Source organism: Cimex lectularius, unplaced genomic scaffold (genome assembly GCF_000648675.2).
Source record: "Cimex lectularius strain Harlan isolate CLEC.00 unplaced genomic scaffold, Clec_2.1 scaffold2, whole genome shotgun sequence".
Taxonomy (NCBI): Eukaryota; Metazoa; Arthropoda; class Insecta; order Hemiptera; family Cimicidae; genus Cimex; species Cimex lectularius.
This window is the reverse complement of record NW_019394219.1, coordinates 573,959-593,098: the sequence shown is the minus strand read 5'-3', so window position 1 is coordinate 593,098 and position 19,140 is coordinate 573,959. Positions and strand designations below refer to the sequence as shown.

Genomic DNA, 19,140 nt, shown 5'->3' with positions numbered 1-19,140 from the left:
AAAGAAAACCAAAACAAACAACAACAAGCCTTCAAGGACTGCCATAGCTTTATTTTTGGTTCTAACAATCGCCACGCGCAGCATTGCGGAAAAATTAACGTTTAACATGCTAAAAAAAGAAGGGGCATTCACGATTTTACTGGACATTTCGCTATTCCAGTTAACACGAGTTAACATCTTACAAACATCTTGAATACCCCTAATGTCAGATACTAATCCCGACTAAAATAATACTGGAACTACAGTAAATTATTTTGAAATACTTGAATATTCAACGCTAAAAAAGTTCGGTTCCGAGCAATAACACCTTGTGAAAAATAACAATACAGAACAGATTTTTAACTAATATGAAGCTGAAGCAGTGCGATGAACTACCATCACGGTGCCCTTTTTAGATGACCCGGCTGAACCAATGGCGCTATAAAAACATAAAACAAAAAAATACTTGTTTAATATTTTTTAGTCTAGTTTCAAACTTATAACTTTTCCTGGAGAAATAATTATACAGGGTACCACGACTATACTTTAAAATTTCAAATACGATCCTACACATCGTGACTCATCATTTTAAAGGATTGTTTACCCTGAAAATAATGTGTGGTCATTCGTGACCGTTAATCGATAATTATTCAGAAATCGTGAGATGCGGTCTGGTGCGATGTTGGTTTCAGAAAAACATTTTCTTTATCGTGCCAACGTTTCGATCTTTATTGAGATCATCTTCAGGGTTCAAAGAGTTTGCCTTCTGTATAATTGTGCCTCTTGCGGGTCGTGTTGAGAGTGCCCACTATCAATATAACAATATAAATCATTTTAAACAAAAAACAGAGTAATTATTCAAGTACATTAGACGAGATGACGAGATAGTCATCAATGACCACGTATTAAATTATTCAAATGTGCCTGTGCGTGCGCTTATATGTGGCATTGGTGTTGGACATATGGACTTGAACTACACGGGACAACCATTTTTTTAAAGAATTTACCCACAATTTCACTATGACTACCTATCCTTCATGACAACCCGTTTATTCGCATCCTGTCCAGCTCAATTGTTCCTTCCAACCATCATAGAAGACTGAAGCGCAGGTGGCCTCGCGACCGATTTTGTAACTGCGGCAACTCTAGGACTGCTGTTGACTTCACGCCATAATGGCCAATTACGGCTACTTTCACTGGATGGTGGCCGATCAAATCAATCACGCCAGACATGTAAATATCATTGTAAATAACATAATTTTTCCTTGTTGCATTTTGTAATCAGATGTAAAATAAATAATTAAAATAGAATGTGTGGTGAATATGTGGCACTCTCAACACGACAGACAAGAATGGCACAATTACACAGAAGGCAAACACTTTGAGCCCTGAAGATGATCTCAAGAAAGATCGAAACGTTGGTACGATAAAGAAAATGTTTTTCTGAAAATAATGGTGTAAACGGATTTTAAATTGGTCAAAAAATGACAAAGATATGGCAAAAGGTATATATCAAAAAGGGTATATAGGTATAAATCGGCAGTTATTGGGAATCGAGAATTAGAAACTTCCTGTTTACTAATAAACCTACTACTAAACAACATCGACAAAAATGATTATGATGGAAACATGTCAGTTCAATAGTTAGAATGGACAGACCGACTCATAAACTGTTTTTGGCTGTTATCCGATTTCAAACTTTAAATAATCTATTTATGTTTTAGTGGTCAATTGACCAAGTTACTTCTTTCAATTAATTATTCTTTTTATGTAAGGTTTTCGTTGAGATAAAAAAGAAGAAGAAGAAGAAAAATAACTTTATTCTGGGACTGGTGTCCCCTAAGAATAATTTACATGAAATAAATAAAGGAAGTTCCTTCTATGAAGTTAAAAGTAAAAAAAAAAAAAATAGAAATCTTGGCACAATGTATACCAATAAGGCAGGACAGAAGAAAAAATTATGAGAATATTAAACAAAAATAACAAATGTTAACGTGAGGTCTCTGCTTGGAGGGAGAGGAGGTGATTATACAGGTGGGATTTAAAGGAGGAATTGTAGGAAATAGAAAGGGGAAGGGAGTTCCAGAGTTTAGGGGCTCGGATCAGAAAGGATCTTTCGAAGGTTGTATGTTGCGGAAGGATAAGGTCGATTGGGGATGAGCGGGTCTTACGAGTGAGATGTGAGGAGTTGAATTGGAGGGATTGGATGATGTAAGGAGGACGACGAGTGTGGATGGTCAAACGACGATGGTGAAAAGTCAGTGTCACGAGCGGGATTCGAACCCAAGACGTTCGGCTGAATACGCTGCTGCTCTACCACTTGAATCACCATAGCTCGACTGGTAGAGCAGCGGCATATTTAGCCGAAGGTCGTGGGTTCGAATCCCGCTCGTGACACTGACTTTTTTATCTCAACCAAAACCTTACATAAAAAGAACTTTTAAATAATCATCGTCGACTGAAAAGAGGAAAAAAACAAGGAACAAAATCAACTATTATCTTAAAATATTTGTAATGCAAAGTTCGTTTTTGAGCCGAAGTAAAACTGATTTTATATTTATTTCTATCAAATTTTGGATATTTGTAGGAAACAGAGCTGTTTTATAGTATTTAGTACTTGTATTTAAAGAACGTTTTCGACCTTTTTGTATGAGCCCTTTTCAGTGTTACATCGGGTGAACATCCGAACATGAAATCCCCATTGTTGGCATTTACACCCGATGTTGCACGTTCATGTAAAATCTAATTCTCTCAATGACCTGGCTGTAAACTGTTCAAGAATGTATTAAAAAAAATATTAAAGCAAAATATTCAATTATTATGATTTAAGCCTATATACCGTCATAAGGGGAAAACCCTAAAAAGAACTATAACTTAATGTACCATAACTTCCAAATATTGTTGGCAAATCACTTATTATGATTATTATTATAATGAAAAATATTATGGAGTTGTTTTTCATTAGCTTATTTTCATTGGCCACTACACGGTTCTCCTTCTCCTTTTTTTGTTAATCTGTCATTATAATTTATGCCATCAATTTTTGTTGCTAATAAATTTTTAACACCTCACAAATCTCAAAAATCGCTTAATTCATTACCAATTGTAGTAAATCGTACTATCTATTATTTTGTCGCCCTATTGTAAAATAATCAACATTAAGTTGTTGATTTGCGTCTTTAGTAAAGTGACGCCCCATAGTGCGCTAAGTGTTTATACAACTTTTATAACAGAAGTAATGAGCCAAGGACGAAAAATAAATTATTAACTTTTACTTAAAATGTAAATATTAAAATTAAAACACTTCTCGTATGAGTAGATATGTGATATTTGGTACAAATGAAGGCCGTATATTGTATAAGAAAATATGCTTATTCTCCATAAAATGCATGGATGAGCAACATAATTAAGAAATGCTAAAAATAATTCCCCAGTCCGAGGTAACATTCTTGTTAGGGAAAGGAACAACTGTCCTCGTTATTTACAAAAACGAGTATTTATAAAAATTTGACAACTCGTCCATGACGGCAGGTTTGGACCGGAAGCTGGTCGTTAAGGTCGGGGCTCATGTGATGTTGCAGAGTAATATTTACGTCAGTTTAGGTCTGGTCATAAGATCTGGCACTATTGAGTAAGTATGGAATATTGACGACTCCTCCGTGATACCTTAACCCACGATAGTTTTCACTTGGCATAGTGTATGATTTAAAATGGATTCCGACCAAGTTTGGAGTCATCGGCCGATCTTTCGGATCGGCAGCAATTTCCCATTTGCTTGGTTTACGCCATTACCATTCTTAAAAGTAAAGGATTAAGTTTGTCCAATGCTTTATTAGACGTTGGTATCTCATTCTCGTGTGGCCAAGCGTACGTGGCTCTGTCCAGGTTGCCAAGCCTCCAGGGAGTTCACCTGATTAACTTGAACCCTCTCAGGTGAAGGCCAAGGATTGTTAAATACAACCGTCTACGATCGTTGTATAGGCAAGACTTGACGTCCATTCTGACTAAAAAATCCCGACGAGGGCAAATGAAAGACCGTAATTGGGCATCTGCCTGGTGTTGACAATGTTGGGCCAATGTCTCAGCACCTTAACAAATACCCAAACGATTTTACAAGAGAAAATCCACGATGGATAATCGCTCCTGCGCCTCGGAAAAAAATATGACGCCCACGATGCTGAAGTGAACAAAACAGTTTGATATCCCAACAAAAATCTAACCATGAAAAAAGGGCAAAGCTTCAGACCCCCTCCGAAAAAATGAACCTATCAATGCAATATGTACACTTTGGCCAAGTACGTTCTTAGTTTAGTCTATGACCTGAGAGAACTTAAAAGAAAATATAAAAGTTCTAGACTTCTTCCCAAAAAAGTCTTCCTATCAAGTAGTGATACCTACATTGTGGCCAACCTCACTTCCCTGTTGCTTTTATGAGCAACACTGTTCTTTTATTTTTATTACTTAACACTTGGTCAGTTTCTGAATGAGCAATGAGATGTCTGGACCTTTTTTTATTCTTCTGACCAAGTAGATATCATTATAGTGATGAGCTGATTTTGTGGAGTGGTCTGGCATTTGGCCCTTTTTTCACGGTTGGGTTCTTGTTGGGATCAATATTGGTATTGTTCAGGTAAGGTAAAGGGAAGAATTTTTTAGATAAAACTAAAGTTTGACAAGGTTTTTTCTGAATGCCCTTGAAAAGTCCTAGGGCTGGAGGCGTGACATTTCCAAAGCCAACTTCATGAAATAACGGCCAAAATTTCTCCTCCCTGCGGCCCTCGCGGTCCTTGTCCGAATTTTCGCTTTTTCGCAAGGTCTCGTCAAAACGTAATTTGAAAATGTAAATATTACCGGCCGTGAGTGTTCAAGGGCGGCCTATCGGCTTTGGATTATTTGAAAGATGACAAAGCATCGAGGGAGGACTCGCTCGAACGTGAAGAGTGGTTAAATTCCATTTAAAAGGCGGCGGTCTCGCTCAAAGGCAAGAAGAGAAAAACCGATTTCGAAGACTATTGCACAAAAACAAAGAAATCGATGGCAGCAGATCACATAGGTGATCTCATAAATGCAAAATTATTCAGGGGGAAGAACAACGTTAAAGGTCTTTATGGCGTTGCCTACCAATGGCCTCTTACGAAAATTAAATTCTCAGCGTGATTTCGCTACGGTAGTTTATAAAATACAATTGAAATGGGGGAATCCCGACGTTTCAAGTGGAATGTCTTTTAAGAATAGCGTAAGAAATCCATGTAAAATCCAAGATGGGTTACCTGAAGACAATTGATTTTGTGCCTCACCTACCTTATTACCAATATTTGCGTATTGAGGTCAAGATTAAAGCCAATCTGCAATGGATCATATAACGAAGAAGTTGAAATTCAGTAATGGTTCTTTGTCACTAATGGATATCCACTCCCACCCCCTCTCAAGGTGCGAGAGATACCAAAGTGAAATCGCCTTCGCGATTCCGACATTTCCTAATCTTTTCCTGTTGATTATTAATTTATGACTAGTATGATCCGTGTGTAATAATAGTTGGTAAAAAAGAACTTAAACTGCAACTGTTGTAAAGAGGATGATTTTCTTTAGAGAACTAATACCAAACTGGATAAAACGTATAATAACAATAGGATAAATATTCTAAAGAAAATTGTTTGCCGTTAATTTGTATGAAATTGATGAAGACGTGCTTATCTTGAAAGTTAATTATTTTAATATCGCAATGAAAATAATTGAATGTCGAAACAGGTCTTTAAGAAACACAAGAGTGTTTATTATTAGGTTAAACTGTTTTGACAAACTCGCTAGTGATCTCACTTTGCTTCCCATCTCAACCCACCTATTGAATTTCCCTCCTTTTTGCTATTTTTCAAATGTCGTGTAATCTATTCGATTCTCGGCGACAAATGAAATGGCCACGGAAAGCTTTAGTGAAGATATATCTCAGCTAAAAACATTAATTAATTGCAAGATATTAATTGGTCAAGCGGACCACGAAAAGTGAATTTAATGTGTTAAAATGAAGTATATCTTCAATTCTATTCACTAATTTCGTGGTCCGCTTGACCAATTAATTGTAATGTATTAATTCGTCAAGCGGACCACGAAATTAGTGAATTTAATGATTAAAATGAAGTACACTTCACTAAAGCTCTCCGTGGCCATTTCAATTGTCGTCGAGAATCCAAACCGATTACACGACATTTGAAAAATGACAAAAGGAGGGAAAACTCATAACGTGGGGTTGAGATGGGGAGTTGATGTCCGAGTGGATCGAGGTCACGATAGCTCAGGTGGTAGAGCAGCGGCGTATCAAGCCGAAGGTCGTGGGTTCGAATCCCTCTCGTGCCATTAGCTTTTTTTCATCTCAACTAAAAACCTTAATTAATTGTAATATATCTTCAATAAAGCACTCCGTGGCCATTTCATTTGTTGCCGAGAATCAAATTACACGACATTTGAAAAATGGCAAAAAGGAGGGAAATTCAATAGGGGGGTTGAGATGGGAAGTTAGTGTCAGAGTGGGTCGAAGTGGTAGAGTAGCGTCGTATCTAGCCGAAGGTCGTGGGTTCGAATCCCGCTCCTGACACTGACTTTTTTATCTCAGCTAAAAACATTAATTAATTGGAAGATATTAATTGGTCAAGCGGGCCACGAAAACTAGTGAAGTTAACATTAACATCGGGTTTGGATGATGTCAGCATAGAAATTAATGACATTTTGATATTGCGATTATTGGTGTTTGGTCTTTAGTAATCAATGGAACACAAGAGCATTCTTGACGGGTTCCAAATGTGTATCTGTTTATTGACAGGAAATCACATTACAGAAAACGGATAATGTCAAAAAGAAATTGTTAATAAAAATCTGATAAGAGGGACTTTTTAAGTTCGTTTTCATTATGAAAGCGGAAGTTAAACGATTTGTGCTGAGTCCTTTTAGAATATTTATTATCTTTCTGTTTCACCTTTTCACCACTTAGCGATTTTTCTTTGGTCGGTTGACTTTTACCGTTGTTAATAATCGACGGAAATTTTCTGGGCAGCCGTACACGCAACATTTATTTGCGATAAGCGATAGCGTCACGCGGCCGGATTAATTAATTTATAGTAAATTTGTATGAAAACGGTTATTTTCTATCAGGCCATATGAAAAATATGTGGGAGGCATTGATTGCCTTTTCCTGGTTCTGTCAATTTATGCCGCACGAACTGCTTGTGCAACTTTTTTTTTTTCGTCACCCCACTGTTTTTCCATTTTAATAATGGAATGATTCGTTTTGAATCAGAACATTCCAACGTATACAATCCGTTTTTAAAATACAATTTTAAAAACGCTTTTAACGTATATACTGGAATATTCATTCGGAATGCAATAATTATACTTACCTTGGTTCTGTAGCGTATTAGAGAGTTTCTGGGTACCCTGTTCCGCTTTTTGGAGGACGTGTTTTTTTAATCGTTTATACATCTGTTCTATGTGTTTTGTGAGTGCACCATTAGTGTGAATGGTGAGGGGCTTTTGGTGAAATATAGCATCACCATTTCTTCGCCAGCAGTGCGTACGTTTAGGGTCGATGGCGGAATATTTATAAAAATTACTCCATCAGCCCTAATTTAGATAATATTGATATTGTGTACTCTACCCACTAATTAGAATGAGTATGGATGCATTTATTTGTGCGAATGTATTATAGACGTTAGTTTTAGTCTAGATTATGGTTTGCATCGTTGTGAGCTGAAATGACCTAGCTGTCAAAAGCCCCTGTTGGAACTTGACCACGTTGGTTGGGAAGCTACGATCTCTCGGGCATCTGGCTTAAGGGGGTACTAGCGACCCTGCCTCTTAAAGGGGTAGGTGCACTCCCCAAAAATATAGACCCTAGGGAATGACAACCCTTCGGTGTGCAAGTCCAATAAATTCAATTACATTATCTCCAATAACTTTACACTGTATAACCTTTTTAAATTTAGAAATATATTTTAGGCAGTTATTTTCTCCTGATTAACCCATAACCCTAAATATGAATTACAATTATAATTGCAATAAATTACATTTCAGTGTTCCAATTTGAGACCTAGAGAATTAGCGACAGAAAAATATAGATTTTCTACTTCTTACTTACTATCGTTGCTTTAAATATGTAAAAAAACGGGCACCGACACCAGCAGTCCTACCCCAAATGCGTTTTTTTTCAAAAACAACCCCTGGTGACCGCATAGTTGCAAATTCTTGTAAAGATGTTTTTATAAAGGATCCAAAATAAATTGTATATGAAAAAGGTCATGAAATTCAATCTTCTGGAGAAGGGGTTAAACCATCGCCTCTGAATTGACAGTCCTCTTATGAAATTGAAAATTTATTTTAAAATTTACTTTTAGCAATTCAATTAAAATTAATTAATCAAAATATTTTAAATTTCTACGATGGACTGGCAGTTATCGAATGTTAAGCAGCTGAATATTCAAAAATGAAAACATTTACTACAGTCATAGAAAAGAAGAGAGAAAATGAATAATTTCTTAATTTTTCAGCATTAATAAAATAAATAATGCCTTTTGCTCCAAATTACAATTCCTTTGTTCAATGTTATAATTATTAGTAAGTCTATCAGGTTTCGTGGTCCGATTGACCAAATAAATTGTTAAGAGCTTGGTTGATATAAAAAAGTCAGGGTCACGAGCGGGATTCGAACCTACGACCTTCGGCTAAATACGCCGTTGCTCTACCACTTGAGCTATCGTGACTTCGATCCACTCGGACACCAACTTCCCAACCCAACCATCTTTTGAATTTTCCCTCCTTTTTGCCATTTTTCAAATGTCGCGTAATCTATTTGATTCTCGGCGACAAATGAAAAGGCCACGGAGAGCTTTAGTGAAGATATTCTTCATTTTGCTTATTAAATTCAAAAGGTGGGGTTAAGATTGGAAGTTAGGGTCCGAATGGATCGAAGTGGTAGAGCAGCGGCGTATTTAGACGAAGGTCGTGGGTTCGAATTCCGCTCGTGATACTGACTTTTTTATCTCAACTAAAGCCTAAATGAATTGGAAATTATTAGTAAGGTTTAAAAAATTTATTATTTTTTTACTGAATCTATTGAACAATCTGCGCGAAACTACTAATAAGTTACATAGATACTTAAAAAAAAAAAACATGAACTGGAGAAGCTATTCTGACTATTCTGAGCCTGCAAATCGCGATATTTCATACGCCCGTCTTTCTGTAGGTCGGCATCTTTTATTGACCTGCCACGGCTTCAATCGGAGGCCCTTCTTTGCACAGTTTCCTCCTTTCTGTATTTGTTGTCTGGCCCAGTTACACTTTAACTTCTTTTCCGCCCTGATGACGTTTTCACATTTAGCTTTACTTCTTACAGGTACGATTCCACAACATTATTTTTTCCAATCTTCTCTTACTCCCAGCCATGCTTAGTTCCATTGCTCTCTCTCAGTTTTTCAATTTACCAATTGTCATACTTAAAAAAAAAAAAAAAAAAAGAGATCGAATGAGTGCACTCGTTGGAAAGGATAGTTCAACTTCATGAGTTTTCCATCTTTTCCAAATATTTGGTCCTTTTTTAAGCTTATTCTCTGTTTCTTTTGCTTTAGAAATATGTGGCTTAATTTTCTGGTGACTTCAAAAAGACCTCTGTTGTTCGAATATTTCTTACGCCTTGTTGAAGCATATGACTTTGCCTATTTGAATAAGAAATATCCCACCCTAAAACATATAAATATACGTTTGTGGTAGAATACTGATACAATTAGATTTTATAGCAAGTGAACAAAATGCTTCTATAATTACAATTATCTAATTAATACAGTGGGTTATGTTTAGAAGTCTCTCTATGATAACCTATTTCGCTTATCCTGTTTTAGCCGTTGTATCTTATAAATGTTAATAAGTAGAATTCTCCTTTACATTGTTTTGTTTAAATCGTTTGTTTCAAATAACCCGTTATTGTTTTTACTGATTAAAAATATAGAATAGCTTAAAGACCGAAAGGTTTATTTTACTTCTGTTACGCAAGATTAACAATTACTGGATTATACGTCGTCTGTTGGGTCTGACGCGTGATCCCCTCGGACACAATCTCCTCATCCCAACCTCCAGCCTTTTAAATTTTTCCCAACTCTAAAGTTATCCGATATAACTTTGATATACTCCCTCCATTATGACCATTTCTTATTATTTTAATCCATATATATTTAGTAGTTGTAATGGACCGTATTAATTATTGTAATTGATCATACTTTTTATCTAAGGTCATGATTGAGATGAAAAAGCTAGCGTCACGAGCCGGATTCGAACCCACGACCTTCCTCTCAATACGCCGGCGCTCTAACCACTTGCGCTATCGTGAGTTCGATACACTCCGGTATTAACTCCCCTCGCAACGTACTACCTTTAGAATTTTTCCCAATTCTAAAGTTATATTGGATTGATATACTCACTCCATCATGTCCATTTATTATTATTTTAATCCATATATATTTAGTAGTCATAATGGACCTATTATTTATTGTAATTGATTAAACTTTTTATCGAAGGTCATGGTTGAGATGAAAAAGCTAGTGTCACGAGGCGGATTCGAACCCACGACCTTCCGGTCAATACGCCGCTGCTCTAACCACTTGAGCTATCGTGATTTCCATCCACTCGGACACCAACTCGCCATCCCAACCTACAACCTTTAGAATTTTTCCCAATTCTAAAGTTATATTGGATTGATATACTCACTCCATCATGACCATTTATTATTATTTTAATCCATATATATTTAGTAGTCGTAATAGACCGTATTAATTATTGTAATTGATTGTACTTGCATTGATTGTATCTAACGTCTTGGTTGAGATGAAAAAGCTAATGTCACGAGGCGGATTCGAACCCACGACCTTCCGGTCAATACGCCGCTGCTCTAACCACTTGAGCTATCGTGATTTCCATCCACCCGGGTACCAACTTCCCATCTCAACCAACCTTTCGAATTTTCCTTCTTTTTAAATTTTTTTCAAATGTCGTGTAATCAGGATTCGATTCTAAGCGACTTATGAATATGGATACCGGGAGCTGTTAGTGAACTTCTTAACTTATTATATATTAATAAATTTGGGTTTAGTTGTCTAATTGGCCATATTAATTATTTCAATTAATTATTCTTCTTATGGTAAGGCCTTGGTTGAGATGAAAAATTAGTGTAACGAGCGGGATTTTTCATCTCAACCCAAGACCTTACTTAAAAAGAATAATTAATTGACCTAGCAATAAGTTTGAAACTGTTCCTTATCGTCTCTTGGGGAAAATAAGTACTTAACATGTTTTTCCCACCAGCTATCAACAATAACTTAATCAACGGACTTTAAAGAAAATGAAACTCATTAGGTTCGTCCATTTTACTGGGAGGCAGAAACATACTATCAGAAAACTTACACAACGTAACTGCCTTGTTCTGATGAGGGTTTCAGACGTACTCGTCAGAACAAAATTTCGTCCGAATTCGCATGCACAGTAACCGTAGTCTTAAGTGGTGGGTTTATGTGTTATTTTTCTCATTTTTTGTTACCTTTGCGAAATCTGCAAACGGAAGGTATTGAAATGCCGAAAGGACCAATCTACAGTTAAAAATCTCATGACCCCCAGAAAAAACCTAACCTATTTCAGTTGTGCAAACACTATATAATAATGAAATATTGGAATGAAATTACAAGGGTCTTGATACGCATATTTTAAAAATCCATTATATTTAGTGGTCTATTGACCAAATTATTTCTTTCAATTAATTAATCTTTTTATGTAAGGTTTTGGTTGAAATGGTCACGATAGCTCAAGTGGTTAGAGCAGGGGCGTCCATAAAAATATTTTTAAAAGTTTGACTAGGGAGGAATTCCTTCTTCTTCCATTCAACTTGGATATCTCATCACATTTGAACTTTTATTTCCATCTTTCCAGTTTCTATCTTGTGCATTAAGGGATGTATAGCGTTTAACCTCTTCGTGACGTCTGTAGACAACGTTAACAGGAATTTCTATTCTGTTTCTGCGGAATGTTTGTTTTTCTTAGCTGGCGTGGGTTTTCCTGAATGAAAATAGTGTCAAGGGCGGTGACCGGTCCTCAGGAGTCAAAACGGGGCGGATCGGCCGAATCGTCTTCCTCGTCGAGAGCCAGACTCCCCCGGTGAAGGCGGCCACCCTGGGTGGGGGATGCGGTTCCGAGAAAGAAGTGGGAGATCGCTCAGTGTACCTGACTCAGTGCAAGTGAACGGAGTGTGCCGAAAGAGGAGCCGACAATTTTCAACCGAATAATGTATGTGCTTACCAGTTTTTGACTGAGCTTTTGACTTTTTGCCCGTTCTGCCCCGAAGAAGGAATAGGCTCGGAGACTTTAACGGCCGGTCTCGGTGACGTTCGCTATCTCTAACCGGGCAGTCCTCCCCGAACGTTTTCCGCCGAGATTTCTAAAGCAATTAGTATACTTTTCTTAGTTTGTGTTTCACAACTCGGTTGCGAAAGGATCGTCCAAGGAGGAAAGGAGTAAACAAAACTCCTGTTATTTACTTAGCCAAGAATTATTGCCCTCACGGGTTTTTAAAAAATTCCTTCTCGCTTGCCTCAAAATAATTTTAAGTGTTTAAAGTACGCGTCTACTCGATACCAAAATGGATTTTGCCAGATATTAGTGAAATTTTCAATAATTCGAATATTCTACTTTTTTTCTGAACCTCAGGTTGTTTTTTCATGGTATGAAACTGTTAATATAAGTACATATTTTGAAAATATCTCTAAAATTTAACACTTTTGATTGTCTCTTTTCAAATTAATTGGATTACAATTGTTACTGTTCTTAAGATTTTAATTGAGAGCAATATGAAATTAGACTTGCTAAGAAAAATACTGCTATATGACAGGATTTGAGCTGAATTTTTACTTGTTAATATTTTTTTAATAAGCAGTATTTTTACAGAACGTTATTTTTCAACTTTTCAATACATTTTTATAGTACACTTATGTTTAATATGTCGATATATTTATTTATAAAGGATTCTTTATAATGGTTAAGTACAATACTAGTTTTTTTAACGAAAAAATAAAAAATGTGCTGTTGAAATAACGTTCGTAATAGTAATATTTCAGGGGCCGTCAATTCTAGCTGTTCGGCTTGAGCGTGACGAGCAGGGTCTTTACGCCATCGTTGCACATAATTCTGAAATGGAAGATCTACCATTTCTCCATGGCACGTTCTAATTCAAAGGTACCTAGAAAACGCGGGGTTGAAAATGGCGGCGGGACGTAGTAAAAATATATAATTTCGTAATTTTTGGTAAACGTTGGATATTTGCCAGGTGGAGATTTTTTTTTCTTACGAGCCGCTTTTGATTTCAGCCGTGAATCGTTAAAATTTGTCGTCTCCCGATTCCTATCCGGGCTCGGAAACCGGTCGGTTTTGTAACGCGGCAGAGAAAGTTCTTTTTCCTAGCTCAAAATTTTTCGGACTTTCGACTCTGAAAACGTCTCCGGGACGACTTTTGGACCTTGGCCGCAGAAGAAGGCGGCCTTGCAGGAGGCCTTCCGCGACGCGAATCCGTCGAACGTAAAAGCAGCAAATGAAAATAACAACGGAAAAAAACAAAAGCTCAGCGAACAATATCAGTTTTCATTAGCGTGAAAAGTTGGATAACCTCTGCAGTAAAAATTTTGCTATTCCATCCGAACACTTGCGAATTTTCTTAGTGACATTTATCCGTAGGATTGGTGAATTGAGGAAATGGTTACTTTTCAGAAATCAACTCTGAACCAAGCACCTTGCCAGACGACAGCATGTTTCGACTTTCATTTAATTACATTTTGATCTAAAATAACCAAAGAAGTTAATTGTGAAGTGGGTAATTTAACCGTTGAACTTTGACAATTCCATGTTATTAATCATTACGATCGTGTTGAAGCATAAATGTGATGATTTTATCCTCCCAGCAATCGCAATATTTGTCAGCATAAAAAATATTTTCATGTAACATCTTCAGCACATGTCTCTTTTGATAGTGCTTCATTAATCATTCATGTTATTACGATATGAATTATTGCAGAAGACAGTTTGGAAATTCCAGCTCTCAATATTTCTTTTTTCTCTCCAAAATGGCTAGAAATTAACGCATGAAATGGATTTCATCATAATTAAATTTGTCTAATAGCAGAATGCTTAAATACCGTGCAATGCTACCTGTGATAGCATATCTACGTACAAAATGTCCAGCAAGTTCGGATGGAAAGATCTTTCTTACTTAGGGGTTGCTTATTTTTCACTGGCAACTGGGAAATAATGCTCTTTGTAAATAAAAACAACTAATTTGCAGACGTGTGATATACGTGGTAGAAGAAAAAGTGCGTCAAAGGAGTTTAAGGAAAAGGAGACAATATGTTGGTCACGTGAGTATTACGATATTTTCTTAACCTTGTTGTTGGGAAATGTTTGTCGCAAGCGACACTGGGAAGAATGCCGATCGTTTCTCTTGTAATCACTAGTTAATACCAATAGCCACATTTTTAATTTGTTCGGATTAAAAAAAAATTACCCCATAAATTGAAAAAAATTTAAATTTGTTCAAAGACCCAGGAAAAAACAATGTTAACTGAATCCATTGTTTTCGGTTTGCCTATAACCAAAAGATAGTGGAAATGATTTTAAAAACACTCTAATCTTATGAAAAGTCCATTTTTATTAAAATAATTTTGTCTTCATTTTGCCTCTCTATATCGATTATTTGTTTTGTTTGAATATTATTTGTTAAACAGGGTGAAAAAATGAACTAAATCCCTAAGCGGCGTATATTTTCCGAGTGAGTTCGGGTATCAGCTTTTGGGTTTCAGTTTTTTCAATGAAAAAGGGCCGCTGAGATTCGAACCCGGTACCTTCCATTGATGAATCATGTTAACCGTTGCTGCCACCGACGTTTCCGTTCTTTAATTTCCGTTACTTACAAAACCAATGCATCAAAATTGTATGACAATTAGTCTTTCCGGTCGCTTGCCTTATTTGAGTTAAATGGCAAATGTTTTGTTTATAATTTGTCCGTTGTTTAAAACTTAATTGGTTGGTACAGTGGTAAAATGGTATTAATTCAATTTAGGTTTGATGTGAAACCAGTTATATATTTATTGGAATAATTCGAACAATCTGTATTATACCTGATATGATTTATATTACTTATATTACTCAGACTTGAGATTTTTAAATATTTCGGGTGCCACAAATAATTTTTCCTGCACAAATTTACTTGAAAATATTTATTAAGGGAACAACAATAGGAAACATCGGTTTCCTGAAAGCACAGTATGTTACATGAAGGATTTTTTTAAAGGAAATATTTATATATGCCCATTTAACCAACTGGCGAAAACGTCGGCAAACAGTCCATACATAAAAAAAACATATTAGAACATAACTAATCTGAAAACGACGTCGACTGATGATGACGAGTTGCGGAATTCGGATCACGAACAATAGCAATACTTTATTCCGCAGAACAAATCCGCCGGCAGAATAAATAAAATAGTTGTATAAATAAAATAGTAGAAAAAATAAATAGCTATTAATGTTTAGTTATAATTATTATATTGTATACAAAACGAAATGCATTTTTTGAAATTTTTAAATAAATATTTTAAAAAAATGGGTGTATAAAATACATTTCAATTAATTAAGGTTTTTAATTGAGATAAAAAAGTCAGTGTCACGAGCGGGATTCGAACCCACGACCTTTGACTAGTTAGAATAGCGGCGTATTTAGCCGAAGGTCGTGGGTTCGAATCCCGCTCGTCACACTGACGTTTTTTCTCAACTAAAAACCTTAATTAATTGAAAGATATTAATTGGTCAAGCGGACCACGAAAACTAGTGAATTTAATAAAATATAATTTTGAAATGACTATTAAACAGTTTTAATTATTATTTAAAAATACTTATAACTTAAGGATAGACTCAATAAAGTTTAAGAGTTGAAGACTGTGTTTAGCCCGACCTTGTGAGTTATTCTATTGCCAATTTTGCTGTTGTTGATTTAAAAAAAAATCATTTTTTAACATTTTCCGAGGTGTATCGTATAAGATGTACAAAAAATAAATGTTTATAATTTTATAATTTTAGTGGAAAATACACGGGTGGTTTCCAAAGAACTCGGCACGAAGTCCATACTTCACTCAAAACCCAAACTGCACAAAAAGGCCAACTTAGGATAGACAAAAAGAAAAGCGTTTTCAGATTCCGCCAGTTTTATTACGTCTGGTTACGAGTTGCTGAGTCGGACGTGTTACGAGATATTACGGTCACCGGCGGAACTCACGGTGAAAGTCGGCCGGGTTATCATACGTCTCAAGTGTACGCGTACATCTCGCACAAATCCGCTCTGTCGGCTTTTTTTGTACCAAAATCATTATATTGTTGAACAAAAAAAAAACAACAATATTGTTAAATTTAAATTATCAGTGTTTATACTGAAATTCTTCATTGATGTTCAATCCGTTTTGGATTTATTCTGTGGAACAAAACATTTCTGGACAAGTTTCTATATACAGTTTCCTGGAGAAAGCAACCCGTGTCGTCTGGCTGAGATTTATTCTGTAGAAGAGATAAAGGTCAAAATTATCTTGCGGTACAATCGATTAAATTGAACTGAAGAGATTTTGGCAAGATTTGTGTTTACATGCGTCCTGAAATAGCCCATGAAATTATTACGAACGGACATTGTCATGAATTGCCGATAAAACAATAATAATAGTAATAATAATATCAAGGCCCTGCAGTTAATCACTTAAAGACGTACTTGTCCAGAAACGTATAAATGTCGAGTATTAGATCGCCTTGACATACATAAACACACTTAAAGGAAATTTAATCCAAAACTTTAATATAACTTGTGACAAGTCGATCGATCACATGATACTTCTTTTCAATAATAATTCGCAAATAACCCGTGGGTCTAGGAAAACATTTTAACATTCAGGTATCTCGTCGCTTTTATAACAGATTAATATTAAAAAATACCAGCCTTGAATCTCTGTAAGAGGTAGTTTACTGATTCTAGAAGTTCCTTGGTGGAGTAGAGTGCAGGAGATATCACGGATTTTTCTAACCTGAACCGTCTAAGGCGCGACCAAGGCCCGAGAACAGGAAATGTTCATTGCCGAATTTTTGAAAAATTTATTACCTCTAAACGCTGTCACTGCGTAAATCGATGTGGAAAAAACGGCCGAACAAGCATATTGTTAAAATAGGCTAACGTATCTGTCGAACAGAATTTTCAAGGTTTGTAAATCCCGGAGCGTCTGTTGACTCATTACGAAGCGAACTTTACGCAGGCTGTTCCACAACTTAGAAATTGGCAAGTCTCGAAAAGAAACAAATTCAGCGCTACTCATCCATTATGAAAAATATGGAGGTCTTCAAATTCAATTGCTACATCCTAGAAAAAAAAGCTTCCATTTGTTGTAGTTTACCTAATGAGAAATAACCAATCATGACTGACGTTTAAAAATTTGTCTATGCGAACAAAGTTCTTAACTCTGATGAATGATACCAGCCAGTAGTAAAGCTAATATTTTCCCATCTTTAAAAAAAATAAAGAAAGAAAATAGCTTATAAGATTTGTTAGGTGATTCGGATATGGGCACATTTTAACACGATTTTTGAAGTGCGATTTCGAGAGTTTCGTATACGAGTTGTTACTGGCCATAAAGTGTAAAAAAATAGAAACAAATTCAAGTCATAATAAGTCATAAGTCTGTCCTGTGGAACCGGAATCCTGGGAGACCAACTTTGCTCGACTTGCCGTGATACAGCATACGACTAGTAAGTGCGCTCGTCGTTAACATATTGGTGCTGTATGAAGAAAGCCGGTTGCACAAAGAGACATTGTGCAAGGCTTAGGGGACAGTTTGGCACACTGACACAGTAGCAATCCTGTTACCCAATGCCTTCTTGGATTCTAAACAATTTTTTCTAGCTAGATAGTCGTCTTCTCTTATGTTTACATAAGACCCTCCAAATAGAAGGGAATCATTCGCTTGAAAACTATCAAAAATGATAAAAATGACTTTACGAGTTGTGTGGAATTGAATATTTAGTGAGGGGAAGGAAAAAAGTTTTCTTAAATTTTTTAAACTCTTTTTATTTTTATAAGCACACTTTTATAACGTGCAACATATTCTGGTCAGTTCAACTGAGATTAAATTACGACTACAAATAATAATTCGAAGATCGAAGGAGAAGAGACGTGTTTGAGAGTACGAGCGAACAATTGAAAATTTATTACGCGAGGTTTGAGAATTACGTCTATAATTTAAAGAAAGATTTTACGCCCCGTCACCGGGTTATTTTCATTCTTGAAAGTGGGAAACCCGGTGAGAAAATCAAGTTGAACCTTGTTTGGAGAAGTGGAGTAAGGACGGCGGCCCCTTAAGGACGAAGGAGTCACCGGATGTTGAGATATCCCTCGAGTTGTAATCGCTGGCTGAAAACTGTTCGACGAAAAGTCATTTGGGAAAAGTAAATAAAAAAGTATACTTAATGATCTTAACAAGCGATAATAGCGTAATGGTTTCATTGCCGATCCTTGAGATAACCTCTACGATGACGCTTCTCTTTGTTAAAGCCACGAATAAAAAAAAACAATAATGGCCTTTTTATTGATTCGGTAAAATGTAAATTCTGGCATTAAAAAAAGACTTAAATAGCATGACATTTTTTAGAGGACACTTTGAGGGTGATTATGAAAACCTTTTGCCCATTCAATTTTCTATTTAATTTTATGAATGTGAAAGAACCGCCTGTTTGACTTAGCTATCATATTTTCGATTCGGTATGAATTCATATTTTCCTTCAGTTGACACTTGAACAGCATTAAAACATTCATCTTCATCTACAAATACTGTGTACAAACACGTAAAATTAAATGGCCATTGTGCTCTAATTTCAAGGAACATCGCAGATTATCATTAAACAAAGTCAAAATCCGTTTCTTGAAGATTCCAAAAGAACTTCCTCCAGTTGTGTGACGTCAGGTTACGGAAATGACGACCGGTCTGTACAATTTCTCAACGCCCTTTCTAGATCAGAACACTTTCACGTCCTCTGAGGTCCAGCTAATTTATTGACTAAATCATATTT

At 36.1% G+C, this 19,140-nt stretch overlaps 1 protein-coding gene across 4 annotated transcripts in view; it reads left to right on the top strand.

Moving 5' to 3' along the window:
* The window catches only part of LOC106668230 (ABC transporter G family member 20), a 151,896-nt gene that overhangs the window by 79,397 nt on the left and 53,359 nt on the right, over positions 1 to 19,140 (top strand). Inside the window, exons 1-2 of one of the 4 annotated variants that reach the window (XM_014396789.2) lie at positions 12,195 to 12,288; positions 14,333 to 14,405. The exons of the other annotated variants lie outside the window; for them this stretch is intronic. Of the exons in view, the coding sequence (XP_014252275.1) occupies positions 14,395 to 14,405 (11 nt within the window). The 5' untranslated portion in view covers positions 12,195 to 12,288; positions 14,333 to 14,394. Of the gene's footprint in view, positions 1 to 12,194; positions 12,289 to 14,332; positions 14,406 to 19,140 lie in introns of those variants that run through there. 4 annotated transcript variants of the gene reach the window in all.